General features: G+C 39.0%; 1 protein-coding gene across 11 annotated transcripts in view; it reads left to right on the top strand.

The window, feature by feature from the left end:
* The first annotated feature begins 6,320 nt into the window (after positions 1-6,320).
* The window catches only part of plekha7b (pleckstrin homology domain containing, family A member 7b), a 77,036-nt gene continuing 66,361 nt past the window's right edge, over positions 6,321-16,995 (top strand). For 3 of the 11 annotated variants that reach the window (XM_084934899.1, XM_084934882.1, XM_084934874.1), the window contains exons 1-3: positions 6,323-6,499; positions 6,612-6,688; positions 6,790-6,847. In XM_084934899.1, the coding sequence (XP_084791025.1) occupies positions 6,348-6,499; positions 6,612-6,688; positions 6,790-6,847 (287 nt within the window). In that variant the 5' untranslated portion in view covers positions 6,323-6,347. Of the gene's footprint in view, positions 6,500-6,611; positions 6,689-6,789; positions 6,848-16,048; positions 16,192-16,995 lie in introns of those variants that run through there. The other 8 variants (XM_084934891.1, XM_084934918.1, XM_084934995.1 and 5 more) reach the window with 6 other exon arrangements.

Below are 16,995 nucleotides of genomic sequence, written 5' to 3'. Positions count from 1 at the left end.
GAACTTTCTTAGGCAAGCTTTCTTGCAGTTTCTTGAAGTAGTATATAGGACTCTCAAAGCTCTTTGATGTTGGCTGCCTTTTGTTCGGTACGATCCCATTCATAATTCCATCAGTTGTGATATTAATTCCACTGTTTGAAATGCAGCCCCCAAACATGAGAGAGCCTCCACTGCGTTTTATAGATAAACCATCTGAAAAATGGTCAGGTACAAGGCCAGAAAATGAGTAAAGGACCATCCAGTGTTCAAAGAAAAACTTCAAAGACTTTTATTAGTACAAATACTTTAAAATAAAAAGTGCAAATAGAGTACTTGAATAAATGTATAGCTAACCAATTCCAATGTTGGGACTTCACCAGCAGCTTTAAGCATTTAATACTTTCTTCAGTCAGTGTTTGCTTTACTTCCTGTGGAAAAAAAAATCTCCCTAAGTGTAGTTCTGCCTCAGCTTTTTCAGAGCTCAGGAAGCAGCAGTCTGTGATTAATGGGACCAAGTTCACCTCTTAACTCCGGTCCTGTTCACTGGCCTCATGGGAAGATCTTACATGAAACTTTTGTGTGTGTGTATGTGTGCTTATAGAAGCTCAAACTGTACTCATCATCTTAGAGGCTGATTAGCCATGAATAAATGACTGCTACTCATTTTCTTTTGTGTGTCTTGCCTTTGTTCAGTGTGTCTGTAAAGATTTGATCATTTTTTTGTAACTGTAACTGTTCATTATAGAGCCACAACACTTTACAGGTGTGTAGCTGGGATATAAATGAAGGTCATGTTTTAAATATCGGGGCGAAAAGAAAAGGGTGCACAGTCGTTTAATCTATGTGTAACTGGTGTTATAATAATATTTTCCATAGTGGATGTGAAATTCACAGCTACTGCAGTCCCACCGCAAATCTGTAGCAAATCTCAAACTTAGTCCTGATTGGTGTAGATTCAGCCATCTGTATTGAAAGACCATAACGCCAGAAGAGGGCGCTGTTGCTATGTGCTGGCTGCGTCGATTATTACCATCATTTTGACTTTTGTAAAAGTACTGAGCGTTTTGCTTAACTGGTCAAATATACTTAAAGGCAAATGACACTAACATCAGCCATGAAATTGTGCACCTTGTTAGCATCGATCCCTGCTGCTGTGGTTTAATTACCTACGAATCAGCATATATGAAAACCTAATTACAAAGGAATTATTTAAACTCTGTTCTGCTTTTTCATGCTACATCTTCAACAGCTGATTGGACCAGGACTGAAAGAAGACTTAGATCTGCTGCCTGCAAGTTGTATAACCATTAGCTTTCTACTGGAATTATGGATGACAGAATAAAAATACAATGAAGACTTTGGAGCTTTGGCAGGTCCAGCAAGACAATGAATCAAATTTCTATCTGGATAAGTGAAGTTATGACTAAATATAACATCCCTGCTCTTTAGATGACAGTGTAATAGTTCACTGAGTTGGAAGGCAATTATTCAATGTCATAGATCATAACTGGAATTGATAGTGAAAGAACACTAGAGTGGATGGGAAGATCAGCATTTCTTTTTAATCAGCCACTATATCATAAAATGTGCTGCATAATGAAAAGAAGTCTACTGTCTAAATATTACCCTACAGAGAGTTTTAATAATTTAGGAACCTGTACACACTCATTTATATACCTTACTCTGCTGACATGAAGGTGTATTTTTTAAAAAAAGTATTTCTGAAAAGATGCTATTGATTTCCTATAAGGGCTTCTGCCAACTAGATTAAGATCCAAATGATTCCTTACTGAAGAGCTGGAAGTCAGAACAAGAGAATCTTTATTTCATTTTCAGCTCAGCACCTTTAGCGAGCACAAGTAAGTGATTCAGCGGGAGGAGGCTCTCTGAGGAGAAGACAATAACATTGAGTCACCTTGCTGCATTGTGAGCCTCTGGCAGGCAAGAGGCAGCAGTAGCAGCAGAGAACATACTGCAGAGCTGCGCTGGCCTGCGCAGCAACTAAGTGTGTATTTGTTTGTGTAAATTAGCATGTATAGATGGATGTCTACATAGTGGGGATGATAATAAATCATAGCAAGGTCAAATAACAGCAATTGAGTTTGGCTACGAGATGATTACGCTGCAGTGCGTATGGTGTTTCAGCACTCTGTACCTGATTGTGCAGACTGGTTGAGGAATACACAACAAGTTGAATCAAATGATGCCAAGTGTAAATGTAATGTTTGGTGGTATTGATGATTAATTTAGACACTGTTGTATTTAATTCTGTTGCTTGTGTCTGGCTGGCCTTTGTACAGTACAGAGGAAAAGTTCCAAAATGCATCACATTTTTATCTGCAGTGAGCTGTAACTGGGTAGTGATGTTATAATACCGTAACAGATATAATAGTACATTTCATCATTCACACATTTTGTTTGTTTCTTTAAGAAAAAATCAAGCTGGGCATGAAAACTCTCTGATAAATCTGCCTATGTACGGCACTACAGTACTGTGCAAAAGTCCTTACATTTCTTTATATTTTCAGGGAGCTAGCCTTTCTTGTACCCTTTTTTAAAGTGGTCTTGAGCAATCATTTCAATTTTGTTCTTTGGACTTTATTTGCTTTTAAACTCATTTTCAGTCCTTGTACCTGACCATTTTCAGAGGAATGTTTATTTTGTTTGTTAAGCACATTAAAACCGACCTATGAATGACCTATAGCCAACTTTAAATTGTATCTTTAGGCACTTTGTTACTAGCAGTAGAAGGATGGCTGTCAATATGCCATTCTTAAGGAAGGGAAACAGAGAGAAAAGGCTGAGGTATGCCAAATTAAACAAAAACTGGCCTAAACATCAGTGGCAATATGTCTTATGGAGTAATGAATCAAAATTTGAAATGGTTCAAATCCTCATCAATACGTATGGATGAGGTTAGCATGGAGGTCGAGCAGTGACTATCCACAGCCATTTTTAAAAGACAGTGGAGGTGCTGCACCTATTTTTTCATTTTGGTAGCAAAATATAAAAAAATGAGGAGGCTCATGACTTTTTTACTGTACCGTCTAAGTGTACATTTGTGAAAAATACTAATACCAATTCTTTTACTGAAATGGTTCCCTGGAAGTAGATCTTATTTAGTTAATGATTAGATTATTACATGTCATATATGATCAGAAATCCTACAGGTTACAATTTTGTTTTACTTTTCTTTCATGTAGGTAAGAATTTGGGAGATTTTCAGTTAAACAGCTTCTGCATGGCTGATAAAGGCAAAGCTTTTGAGAAAATTTTATCCTCCGCTATCTTTAAAAAGCTGTGCCTTGAACCACCGGGGAACAACAAAACATCCCCGAAGTGAGTCAGAACCAGTAAAAGCACATGGTATTACACAATGAGTGTTGATACTATAATAGTGATGATACATTAGTATAAGAGAGCTTGGGATGATAAGATGAAACCGTGCTGCTTGTCTTGTTGTCTTTTGGTCAGCAAAATAGCTCCTGTGCCAACACCACTGTGACTTTGAACATTGCCTGCCCAGTGAAAATTTATGAGCAGCGGCGTTAAATTGGGCAGGTCTGTTTGATGCAGTGTAAGCATTATTGTAATGTGTCATGGTCAGAAAGGCTTTCTGTCCTTAAAGCTTGGCTGCAGTGCCAGTGAAGGTGATGCGAGGCTGACAAACATCACCTAAAGCTTCCAGTACAATTAATGCAGGGACATAGATTCAACCTGACCTGCGGACATGTCAGTTCTCAGCACACATTTGTATCCTCACGTTTCACTACTCCAGTCCTCTGTTTTCCCTTGGAAGACAAATATCAAAATATAAGCATTTATCTGTGCTTACTCTTATATCACTTTGTGTAGTTTTTATGTGGTACTTCCAGGGTCATTCTTTTATAAAAGGGAAAAGACAGTTTCTATAAAATTTCAGCAGAACTCATTTAATTGTCTGCTTGTTATCCTCTATTAATGAAAAGGAGGTTTTTTTTGGCAAGAAACCTGAATCAATAGACAACTTTATCTACATTTGTATTATTTTTATCGTTCATTGTAAAGATTGTTTTAAGAAAATTTAAAAAAGAGGGGTTATTGCGATGTTTATTTATGTGAAATTTCTATTAGTCTAAATTGGTGATGTTGGTCCAGCTTTAATTAAAACAGCCTTACAGAAGACTCATGGCATTTTCAAACTGATATTTACTTCATGACTCACGTGCTGGACAGTTTTTTAAGCCCCAGAGCACCTAGCCCTGAAAATGTTTTATTTGTTTATTTTTGCATTTTTCCCAAACTATTAATAATCTAGGTGGGATTGATGGTGGGAAAAATATTAGTAATGAATGGTCAGATGAACAATAACTTGTTGTCTCAGCTGTCTCTGTAACGCAGCACATCCTTATTGAAGTGCGTAGGCTACACTGTGTGTCAAACTAAAGAGCTTTATGGAGGCTAGCCTGGCTAACTCATTCCCTAGCCTGTCTTCTGATAGAACGATATGCTAGAATTGCCTGGTAACAACTAAAATCAATATTGTAGGGTAAAATAGGATTATTTAAATCTAGTTTGTTGTAGCTCAGTCAGTGTGATCAGTAAACGTGCCCCGTCTTGTGGACACCCAACAATATCTCACAACTTAAATTCATTCCCACTCCTTATTAACTTGTGGCCTCGGGTTATTTATGCAAAAATATCTCATGGCCACCGACCGATACTTTTATCACCTATGTCACAAAAGCAGCTCTATATCAAAAAAGCAGATTAGAAACTGTTTAGGGATACTTTCCCCCTTCAGACAGCACACGCATTTGTGTTCTGCACAGGGCAAAACTCATTTAGAAAAGGAAAACCCATACTTCAGTCATACTCTGTGATGAACGCTTTTTTTTAACTGCAAAAATTTTAATTATAAGTTCATAAAAACATCAAATGTTTTGTGGTAAACATAATTATCCATGCCCCAACACACATGTAAACTCAGTCAGCAGCTGCAGTTTCTCTTGTGGCACTGTGCACGTGCACAGGCAGAGCAGATATACTAGAAAAGGGAAAGGCGTATAGGAAGTTATTAGGGACTTCTTTTTCCAGTCTGCAAACTAAGTAAGTTGTTAGCTGTTTTTTTATTTTCAAGTTTATATGGATTGTTGCTAATTTGCCACGATCGTCTAGGTCGTGCTGGCTGTCCATACTGTTTTTAGTAGTCTGACATCAGGCAGAATTGTCAACTCCTTACAATCTCCTTTACTCCTTTAATCTGGACTAAGCAAACAAAAAGGAGGATAGAAGAGTCAATCATACTTGGATATGTGTTGACAATGCAGAGATAATATTAAATTAAACAAAATTGAGAATAATTATCTGAAAATAACAGAAGGAATGCCCAAAAACCTCACTGCTGTTATCTGCTGTCTGGTTTTTGTGTTATCCTTTATATCAGGGGTGGGCAATTGATTTTCCCAAGGGGTCACACAGGAAACTGGGACTGTTATGGAGGGCCATGCCAACAAGCTGAACTCAATTCAGCCATCCACTCATCCATCCATCTTCTACCACTTATCCGACTTATAGGGGCTGCAATAAGAAGAGATAAGATAATGTAAAGGTGGATTTAGAAAAGTTAAAACATAATAAAACACAGACAATATAAAAGCAAAGATGTAATTAAAAACAAAACAAATGTCCATATTGATTTTATTCCTTTATATGCTTATCGGTGTGGCCCTCCACAACAGTCCCAGTTTCTCATTTGGCCCATTGGGAAAATTCATTGCACACCCCTGATATAAAGGATAACACAGTAATACTTAATTAACTAAACCATAAAAAGTGGTGCGTAAAAATAAAGAGCAAATGGAAGATGTGATACTACATTTCCTTGATGGGGAACACAGAGCCCCCTCCACCAATATTCAGATGAAACCCTTTGCACCCATGTTTCTCTCATTGCATTTCTATAAAACAAAGATCAGTTAAGCAGGATGATTTGTTTCAGCTTTATTTAACATATACCCACAATTCTTTGAAAGCGTGCACGTTTTTCTTTCATGTGTGAATTATAGTACAACTACTTTCACAACTGGGCCACCCAAAAACTGAAATCATTTCAATCACCAGCCTTGAAAAGTCTCCATTCCCCAGCGCCAAAGCTTTTATCCGGTTCATTTCCAGCTCACGCACTATTTTGTGCTTGCACTTCTTTGGTTAGGCTTTATTAGTTTATTAATTTCTTGTGCAAGGATCGGCTGTGTTTTTAATCATTTGCCAGACCGCTACTTATGAGGACCCGGTTGCTCAACAAAAGAGTCTCGCAGGGGAGGTCGTCTGTTGCTCTGTTTGGTATTCGTCCCCTTTAAAAACTATGCAGCCCTAGCGGCGGTATTATGTGGGGTCCCTGGAAAAAGTCTGCGGAGAGGGAAAGGGGGGACGAGCCGAGCTGGAGTCGAGAGATCATGGCGGCACCTCTCGGACGGGACACCCTACCTGACTACTGGTCTTATGGAGTTTGTCGAGATGGTCGAGTCTTCTTCATTAGGTGAGCCGTTTTACTTGTTCTGCTCTGAGTACTTTACGAGGCGGTGTGAAGGGATTTTTTCTCTCCCTCTCGTTGTTTTATTAGCGTTCAGTAACAGGTGTCTTTCTTGCAGTGATAAAACTCAAAGCACTACTTGGCTACATCCGCGCACTGGCGAACCTGTTAACTCTGGACACATGATACGTTCAGGTACGCCACAAATTATCTGATTTTGCACGATACCAGCAGGATATTTTCCTTTTGCTGCAGTGTGCAGCGAGTCGCTCAACGTGTTCTTGCTCGTGTTATAGATTTACCAAGAGGCTGGGAAGAGGGCTTCACGGAAGAAGGAGCCAGTTACTTCATCAAGTGAGTGGCTTTTGTGCATTGTTGCCTTGTTTGGTCGTGTAGAGAAAAGAAAAAAAAAATCAACCCATGCAGGCTGGTTGAGTTGATCGGTATTAAAGTGCTCTATGTGGAATGCCTTCCTCCTCCTCTCTGCTGCTCTAACACGTCTGATGCACTATAACAACCAAACTACATTAAAGGCTGTATTGTAAACACACTGATTTATCTGAGAGCTGCATGTAGATGACAGGGAAAGCACACACCAACATATGGATTAACTCACTAGGGTCCCATTAGATAGGTGAAACCAATTATCTCTGCCTGCATTGTGAACGGAAAGTGACAGAGCCTAGCAGGACAGGAAGAAAGGCTATTAAAATTCTCCTCACATCCACCATGCAGGACCTCTACTCACTCCGATAGGTGTGCAGACTTGCTGTGTGAAAGTGTGTGTATGTGCAGATGTGAATGAGAGAGAGAGAGAGACTGTAAAGGTTGGAGGAGAGGGGTGTGACCATGTGGTGACAGAGATGTATGGCATGATTGCATTATTGAAGCAGAAAGGACAGAATTTTCAAAGTCACATGCAGCACTCTGAAGTTTTTTCCTCGCTTTTTCTCAGATTTTCACGTTAAAGCAGGAGGATTCTGGATTAAATCTGGCTTCAGTGGAAGGCAACCAAGAGACATGTTATTTTGAGTATCTAGAGCTACTGTTGCATTTACTGTAGATTATATTATGCAGTGGGTTATTGGATGCTGGTCTGCGGCTGTCAGTGTATATCAGACAGTTACTATGATGGGAACCAGTGCAGGAGAGCAACCCGGAAATCATGCCCAAATCAGTCAGATAAGTCGGGCTAACATTAAAGCCTACTACGACATAGCCTGGAGACATCTGCATTGATGTAGCTCATTGTTACAAATCCCACCTCCCACCCAGACATGTTATCCCATTGCCCTTTTAATTCGCCCCAGTTGTTGCAGATGCAATGGCTATATGGAGAATTTTACATCCTCATAGCTGCGGTCTCAGCATCAGGCTGGTTGTTACTCAATGACATATAGTACTCTGCAGATACCAGTGAGCAGTTCTGTCTTAACAATGTAGACACTTTGTATCAATGACTTTTATATTCAGATTTTAGTATAAATTTGTGCATCCGAGATGTTGCAATAGTCACACATATCAAAGCAAACAAATGATTTCCTTCTTTTACTTTTTCTGTAGCCAAAGATGCTTTTAAAAAAGGCCTTTAAGTGGTTCCAGCTAACAAATTTGTTGTTACTGACACATATTATGTACAGAATAAGAGTCTTTGTTTTTCCCCTCATTCACTCACTTTTTCTCTGTAAGAAGTGAGAACAATACAGCAGTGAGGCTGTGTGATATATGGCATCCTAAATGTCAAGGCTGTGAAATCACTCTTCTACTTGTTGCCCGTTTGGCTTGGTGGAAGGATCCTGTTTTGCTTTAGTTTCTTTGTTTGGGAGACCTTATTTTGTTGCGGGTTCTTGCGGTGGAACGGAACTCACCAGCGCTGTCTTCTGGTACCATTCAGCTTATTAAGAGCACCAGCTGACATTTTTCCATGTAAATGAAAACAAAATGATGCCAAAAAAATCTATCAGCTAGTTATAGTACACAATATTTGCCCTTCAACTTCTGGGGTACCTTGAAGGTCTTGTGGTTTGTGTGGATTAGGCTTGCACTACTGCATCACTTGCATGCTCAATTTGATTAGGATTGTTAATTTTGGGGGTTATGTCATTGCCTTATGCTCTTGCGTCCCTAAAGCCATTCCTGTGCAGTTTCGGAGGTGTGATGGTACTGCTAGAGGCTGTTGTTGGTAGATGTGCTTGGTTTACAACAACTATTGGTGCTATGCGTCCCACCAGAACTTATGATGATCACTATTTGTTGATCTCTGTCATCTAATCTGCTTTATTAGATTGCATTAAAAAAAAACTTGGATAATTTGGTAATTTGAACCTCATGATGACTTTCAAAGGCTCCACCATAGCTTCTTTAATATATTCTCTTGAGTAAACAACTTGTAGTTCAAATGCATCCAAATGTAATTTTATCTGTTTAGAGATCAGTTTTTCTAAAAAATGTGATAATGATTGTTCAATAAATGCTGGAATACAGAAAACAAAAAGTTACCGAAGCGCACATTAAAAATTCTTATTAGTTTTTAGCTGCTCCACAGATGTCAAATCGTGGGCTTTCTAAACCTAAATGGTGTGTTGTTAATGCCTAAACCTAACCAAACAATCCATTTTAATTAATTTATTATTTAAATCATACAGATGATGTCTGAAAAACTGAATGTAGGAAAGGTGAGGGGAGGAAGGCAGGACAAAAAAACACAGTTTGGAAGAGAGCCAGAAATTAATAATGACTAATGATTAAACACCCACATCAGCCACGGCCTATTTCAGGGTAACTAAGGGAGGATTCAGGATCACCCGATCCAGCCGTAACTCTACGCTTTACCATAAAGGAAAGTTTTAAGCCTAATTTTAAAAGTAGATGGTGTCTGTCTCCTGAATCTAAACTGGGAGCTGGCTCCACAGAAGAGGGACCTGAAAGCTGAAGGCTCTGCCTCCCATTTTTCTTGTAAAACCACAAGTAAGCCCACAGTCTGAGAGTGAAGTGCTCTATTGGGGTGATAGGGTACTATGAGGTCTTTAAGATAAAACAGGGACTGATTACTCAAGACCTTGTATGAGAGGAGAAGTCAGTATGGGAGAAATATGCTCTCTATTTCTAGTCTTTTTTTGGACAATCTGATAATAATGATGATTTACAATACTCTAGCCCAGAGGTAATAATGCATGAACTAATTATTCATTATTTCATTTTTCGCTCCCCCTTTGTCTCTTCTGCTGTCAGCAGAGATGCACATAGGCAGCTTTACTCTCACCACCCCACCGCTAGCACTGCAGCAGATGGATAGCAGTACAGTAACAGCCAATATAGTAAACTGATGATAAATCGAATAAAAGAGTAAAAGAGGGGGTTTGTCCTCTTAGTCAGACAAAAAAGAAAAAGAAAAAAACAAACGAAACTAAATGTGTAATTTTTCAAGCTGTGTTAACACTGCTATTTCATCATGTTAAACATGGGCAAATGAAGAACCAATCAAATTTTGGTAAACTGTGAAATTGGACAATGACCTTATCAAGAGAAGAGCCCTCAGATTTTGTCAAAAGAATCCCTTAATCCTCAAACACATGGCAGATTCTAGCACTCACAAGCCGGGTCACTTATTACAACTTTAGTTGGCAAAGCTGAAACACTAATGACAGTGACGATGGCGTCAACTCAGACGCTCTATAAACAATGTGATGGGCTCGATTAGTCGGACTATGTGTCTGTTTCAGACCATTAAAATGATTATGTATTAGTTTTTAGTTGACAGCAACTCGACATTTACAGTGTTTTGTTTATCCCACAGGGGTAAGCATTAGTAATGATTTGGTTTTATAGTCTGTGTAGAAACTGAGATTCGTGTGTGTGTGTGTTTAATGAATAAATCTCACTTTAACAGCAGCTTTTTTGAGAAACTTTATGAGTTGGACTGTTGGCATGTCTTTTTGGTATAATGCCCTTCTTTTCTTATCCCTGAGCTTTCCAGGAAGTGTGCAAGCCCCCCCCTCCCAAAAACAACCAAAAAAACTCTGCACTGAAGTCCACATGGTGCTGCCCTGACAACAGTCAGTGGATTTGCTGTGTGTTGATAGTGGAACTTAGCTGACTTGAAGTACAAAGAAGGGATTGTTCTAACACCACGGCTATTGCAAAACTCACGTTTACTTACACCTCACTGCAGCCTTCAGCCCTTAACAACCTGGTTAATAGTTACTGATGTTATCTTCAAGTTTCCAAAAGTGTAATGTTTTCAGATTTTCTCAGCTGATCTGAGAATGATTTACTCAGGCTCACATGTTGTACAAATTAAGTATAGTTTCATTAGGAAAATTTTACTCACAGCTCCTGAAACACTCACATTATTTTGAGGATAAAATTGTCCAAGCTAATGGGTGAGACTTTTGTCATTTGTGGCAGCAGATTGAAATAGAGTTCGTCATGCTGTCATACTTCCAGCAAATCTCCCAGGGAGTGACCCAATTTTGAAACCATCTTCCAAAATCAACCCGCTTCAATCCCTGAACATAATGTTACAGATGAAAGAGGTCTGTGTCTTTAGTCTGACGGATGTAGATTAATCTAAGTAAAAGGAAAGTAAGACAATTTTGGGAAAAAGGTAACATTTTTAATAATTATTAGTTTTGTTTTATAGTTCCAGCTTTACAATGTCACGGTCACCGAACCGCTCTGTGTCTATGTGCTTAAAACAATCATCTCGGATCACTCTAGGCGCCATCGGAGAGTGGCGCCGCACATACCAGGTATAAATATTGGCTATCTGGCATGAAAAGAAGTGTGGGCTTATCTGGACTGCTCTGGGCTCACTAGGCCAACGACCCTTACTGTGAAGTCCTGAATACCCGGCTCCCACTCAGTCTTTACTCTGAAGATTTGTGCCAGCATATGCACTCATGTCTTGAGTCGCAGTTGTTCACCCTGTGGACAATTCAATATTTGTTCCACAAGACGTAAAAGACACGATATTCTGAAAAAACCAAAACAAAAAAAAGATGCTTATTGCAATCCCAGCATCTCACACCTTCATGTCATTACATTGAGGGCAATTCAGTACACCTGGAGCCCTGTCAGACCCATACCCTTCACATCCTGGTGGCCAACTCGTTTGGTAGGGGTACCATGACAAGAAACCATCCACTCTTTATAGATGTTTATACTCTGTCTATAAGGAGGCAGATAGAGTGGTGGTGGTATTTAACCAAATGCCCTTCCTAAGCAAACCCCAAAGGGAATTTGTGTCTCATATACACACAATAATTACATGTAAGCCTGTGAGAATGAAAAGGTTTTGAGTTTGCTTCTGGAACAAACTACATTAAATTATGCCAAACCTTCTGCAGACACAGTTATAACTGACCTCAGGTCAGCGGGCAGCTTGTTCCAAAGAAGCACCCTCAGCACACTTATATCTAATTCTGGGAATAGTTCAAAGATCAGCACGTGATGACTTTTTTAATTTATCCTTGGCTGTTTGATTGTTTAGGTCTGCTTGCTTTGTTAGATTGTTAAAAATGTGGTTTGGCATCAAATATGACAACTTAACCATGACTATGCTTTTACAGTCAGGTCCCCTTGGTTTACAAATGACCAGCTAGAAGAGATCAGGCTCACAGACTTACTTCTTAGAACTCAGTTTTCCTGACTTTGTTTTAAGTGGTTCTGCTACATGTGATTTCTTTTATCTTTTGGTTTTAGTTTTCATGCTAATTGCCTGCCTCTAGTCTTTCATTTATTTAATTATATCTTTTATTCTCTTTGTTGTGTACACATGTACACAAAAGGTCCTCTGAAGGTCCTTTTGTCTAGGCTTCCTGTTTAAATCTACCCTTTGAGTATGCTGCTTTTTCATTTCTGTCAAAGCATTTTTTTAAGCTCTGTTTTTTTAAAGATGCAAGTATATAAAGAAAGTTTCTTCTTTTCTTCTTCTTCTTCTTCTTCTTAGTATTATCATCATTATTATAGTAAGCCCTGTCTCACTGTTGCATAATACATCAGGGACTGATGCCAAAGGACACTCTGAGAGCGCAGAGCTGATATGCCAGTGGCTTTGACATACAATAACAATTTTTTTCATTACACAAACTCATGACATAACATAAATTATAATATTACTAGTGATTACTAAACGCTGTGTATTATTATCTCATTACTTACAAAAACTGAGAAAACTGAGTACACTAAGGTTCACTTTCGACCACTTCACTGGCACTCACTGAGAATAAGAAAAGTGCAATTCTATAGCTCCCCTAGGGAGAAAATTACCACGCCGAGGTACAATGGCGTCCTGTTGAGGACACGGTTTACATTGTTGAAGGGGTTAACAATGCTGTGGGCCAGTCCAGGCGGAAGTGTTTGAAATCCACACTGAATCACTCTTAGCTTTTACACCAAAAAAAGGCTCTCTCAGCTTTTTTCTCAAATTTAGTTGCCTTTTCTGTCAATATTTCATCGTTGCCTGAGATTTCTGATGAATATTTATCTTGCTTTTGTCCCACAGCTTGTTATGATTTTAGTTTGTGCTTGCATTTTTTTTTAAATAGTTGACGTTTTTGATCAGTGCTGTGAGTTAATTAGCCGTGAGATGTTTTGAAGCAGTTTTTTTTTAAACAGGAAATGGAAAATAAAGAAGTTTAATGTCCCTACAGGCCTTTATCATAACCCTGTCTTAATGAAGCTGAAGCTTTCTTTTTTCTGCTAACACATCAAATCCGGGCCTCACTGCTGAGGCCACAACATGATTGCCAAAATAGATGGAACAAACAAGGTCAAAGGGGCGATAAACAAGCTTTTCCTTTCCAAAGCTTTTCTAACGTGTAAGTTAAATTAACTGTAAGGGTTAATTTGTCTTCTGTCAAAGGGTAAAAAAAGAAAAAAACTCGAAGTATTATACTTTTGGTTCCTGGCATTAAGTTTTAAAGTTTTAAAGTCAAGTAAAACTTAGTATGTGTCTCTGTACAGGACCCTGTATGAGACAGCTAGTCTCTGACAGGTAATCACTTAAAAACAGTTGTTTTCCCAACTGGTGTTCCTGGGCCCTGAGGCAGGAAGCTAGTCCTGTTTCTTTGTTTCTCAGTGAGGCAAAGAAGCAGAAAGTCTCGAGTGACCCGATCAAACCTTTCATCCTGTCAAAAATGGTCAACTCTCAGATTAAGTGATGTCAGATGTTATCCTTGGATGTTAAACCTTACCAAAGCCATCTATTGACATCAGTAAGACCAACTATAGTTGAACGACCTTGTGTTTCTGCGGGTTGTAGTTGTAAAAAGTACATGTTTTGAAAGTTTCTAGTGCCATGGGAGGTCACGAAGAAACATACAGGGATCAGTGCACAAGTTTTGTGTCAACAAAGCATCGGTGAAGGTTGGTTTTATCTGAAAATCGGCTCTGCTCCACATGTTTCATTTGCAGTGTTTTTTTCTTGTCCACCTGTGCCAGCTGTGTTTGTTAAACTGCATCCATTAGGCTCTACATACTGCTACAGCAACCATACTCTGTGTCTTCAGAATCTGATAGCATCACTTTTAATGTAGCTTAAGCACGTTTGTTAACTGTTTATTCTTGTACTGTACAGCACTAACCACTAAGCAGGGATTCTGACATGAGTGCATCAAGTTACCACACATATATCTTCTAAAGCATTAGATGGTAAAGCAATTTTCTTAAACATTTTGAACATTTTAAATTATAGCTGAAACAAAAACGATACGTTTGTGATAGGGAGTAAAACAACACATTGAAGGAACTGTTTTGCCAGATTGGCTTTGTCTTTTACTAAACTACTGACTTGGGAATATATTAAAAAAGTTTATTGAAGAACCAACATAATTAATTTTATACGTACTCACCGATTAATCTGGCTAATTCTGAAACAGTATGCGACGTTTAGACATTCTTATTGCAGCATCATCAGCTTAGCTTCTATATTTTTACTGGTAGCTTAGCTTTTGCAAGCTCATTTGAATTAAACTCGAAGATTGTTGTACTTATTTTACACAGCTACACCACTTGTGCTGTACGGCTTTCCAGAAATGTTTTAACTGGGATTATATAACTAAAAAAAGTAAATGTTTGCTTGTTTAAATTATAGTGATATTGGGACTGTGGGGAAAAATAGTGGTTTACTCCAAAGCTATACAAAATGATGGGTTTTAAAAGAGCACTGTCAACTCACAATGTGGCGGTATATGTGGGGGTAATATGTGGTGTTTCAGTGTCAGCACAGCTGTGTTGCACCACTGATATACTGCCACTGATGTGGCGAGAAAGAGAGAGGAGGAACTTTTTTAGTTCTCTTTCTTTTTCAGTTACAGCAGACTAATGAAATACATTAACTAACTGAGCAGTCGTTTAAGACAACACTCCAAAAATGTGATACTCGGGTCTTGCAGGGGGTCAGTTGAGACCTAGAATAATTCATTACCAATATTTTGGTAGGGATGACAGACAGTTCACGTTCCAACCCCAGAACTTGGGATTTATAGTCGACTCCTGTTTCGAATACTTTTTATTCTGAGGCTTGTGATGAGTTGAGTTTTTAATTATTTCATATTTCATGTTGAGGAAAATTTCATGTAGGTCTGTGTGTTGCACAATAGTGCTTGCTGAGGCTAGTCGTTTTTATGTGACTTTACCAAGTGATTGTGGGTTATTTTGTAACCTATAGGTGTCTATTTTTTTTTTTTTACTTAACAGCCCTTTTGTGGTATTCTTGAAATTAAAAAACACACCCAACAGGCTTAATGCATTGCAGGGTACTGGAAACAGCAATATGATGTATTGCTGTTTTGCCAGCCTGCCAAAGATCTTATTGGATTTCTTTTTTTTCTTGTTTGAATCTCACTCACACACACATGCAAACTACATGGACAACACAGACACACAACCAATATCATAAACTTGCTTAGAAGTGTGAATCATTAATCTATGAGAAAGGCAGCGGCGCACCTGATAATGTCATCTTAGCAGCAAGTGCACGGACAGTGAAATTGATATTTGGACTCTTGGCCAAGGATTTGCAAATGTGCTGCTGGTGAGATAGCAGGTGCTTTCACCTTTGCTGGGTTCTTTATGTCAACTGTTGTTATTATCAGTAGATCATGTCTAAAGCTCTTATGTTTCTGCATCCATCTTCACGACTTACGTGTGAGGCAGCCAGGACTTTTATTTGAGGTCAGAGTGATTTTCTAAAAAAAGGGCCATATTGTCAACATCATGTCCACAATGACTTATTACAGTGTTTGTGGTAGTTAAAAAATAAATAATGCTCAGTATTGCCTGGGCCTACAAATAGGGATGGAGACTGAAGCAGTGGACTGAATAAAGATGATGAAAACAAAGAGCAGATTTAGTGTCTGGTACAGTAAGCTTTTGTTCTGCAGAATACAGAGGAAGCTTTCTATCAGGCCTTGTTTGGACTGCAGGCCTGAGGTGTGCGCTGGTTGATGATGTACATTATGTAGAATGAGTCATTCACTGTCTAGATGACTTGAGCAGGTTGAGAAGTCAGAGCTGGAGCAGCAGGAGTCAGAGCAGAAACAGGGCAGGGGAGATGCCCGAGCTGGGATGGGGACCTGCTGTTGCAGTTGTCTGCCCATCAGGCACGAGACTGACGGGGCTGATCATGAAACAAAGGTGGTTGCAGAGCTGGAGCTCTCCAATTTGGAGGAGAAGGAAAGGCAGGCTGAGGCAAGGTAATACTTTTTTTTAGCCTTGAATTGTATCTCTGTGCCTGATTAGTGTTTTCATGTCACTACATTACTATGATTGTGGTAAAGCATGCCATCTTTGACTTTAACTAGCATGCAGGAAGATGTGACAGAAATTGAAACATGCAGCATTTTTGTCAGCTATCATTTACAACTCTTTTCAACTTATTAAAGAAAGAGACTCTGGACCGTAGTAATTTCAGCTGCCTCTCTAGAGGAAAAGCAGTTTGTATACCTCTCTCTGATTAAATTCAGATGACAGTTCTTTCTGCCGCATTCTGTCAGAGCCCGAGTGTGACTGGAGCCACTGCAGAGAGAAGCAGGTCCCACCGTGTCCTCATCTCACCAGACGGGTGACAGGAGAAGTGATTAGTTAGCACAAAGGAAATGATGGATGTTCCGTAACATGGGAAAAGAAACGAAAGAAAAAATTTTGTTTGTGCAATACTTTGTATTTTACCCAGAGTTTGCTTTAAAGTGATAAGCAGTATAAAGATTAAATGTGAGCAAGTGCTCCTGTGTTGCCACGAATACAGGAAAGCCACTGGTTTTCAGTGATTATGTGTCCTGTAAAGTAAAGGTTTATGAGCTGAGTAAAACATCTTTTAATTTTCTAACTAACTGCATTTATAACATACTCTGAATCTGCAACATAGCATGTGCTAAAACTGCCACAAACAAGCCACAAGGGCAGTTTATTTGAATTGAACTGGACTGCTAGGCTTTCTTTGTAATGTTTGCATGGTCTACATGTGACTCTGTGGGTTTCCTCCTGCAGTCTAAAGCTTT

This window comes from Perissodus microlepis, chromosome 1, assembly GCF_051167445.1.
Source record: "Perissodus microlepis isolate ML-2025 ecotype Zambia chromosome 1, ASM5116744v1, whole genome shotgun sequence".
NCBI lineage: Eukaryota > Metazoa > Chordata > Actinopteri > Cichliformes > Cichlidae > Perissodus > Perissodus microlepis.
This window is presented reverse-complemented; position numbering and strand designations above follow the sequence as displayed.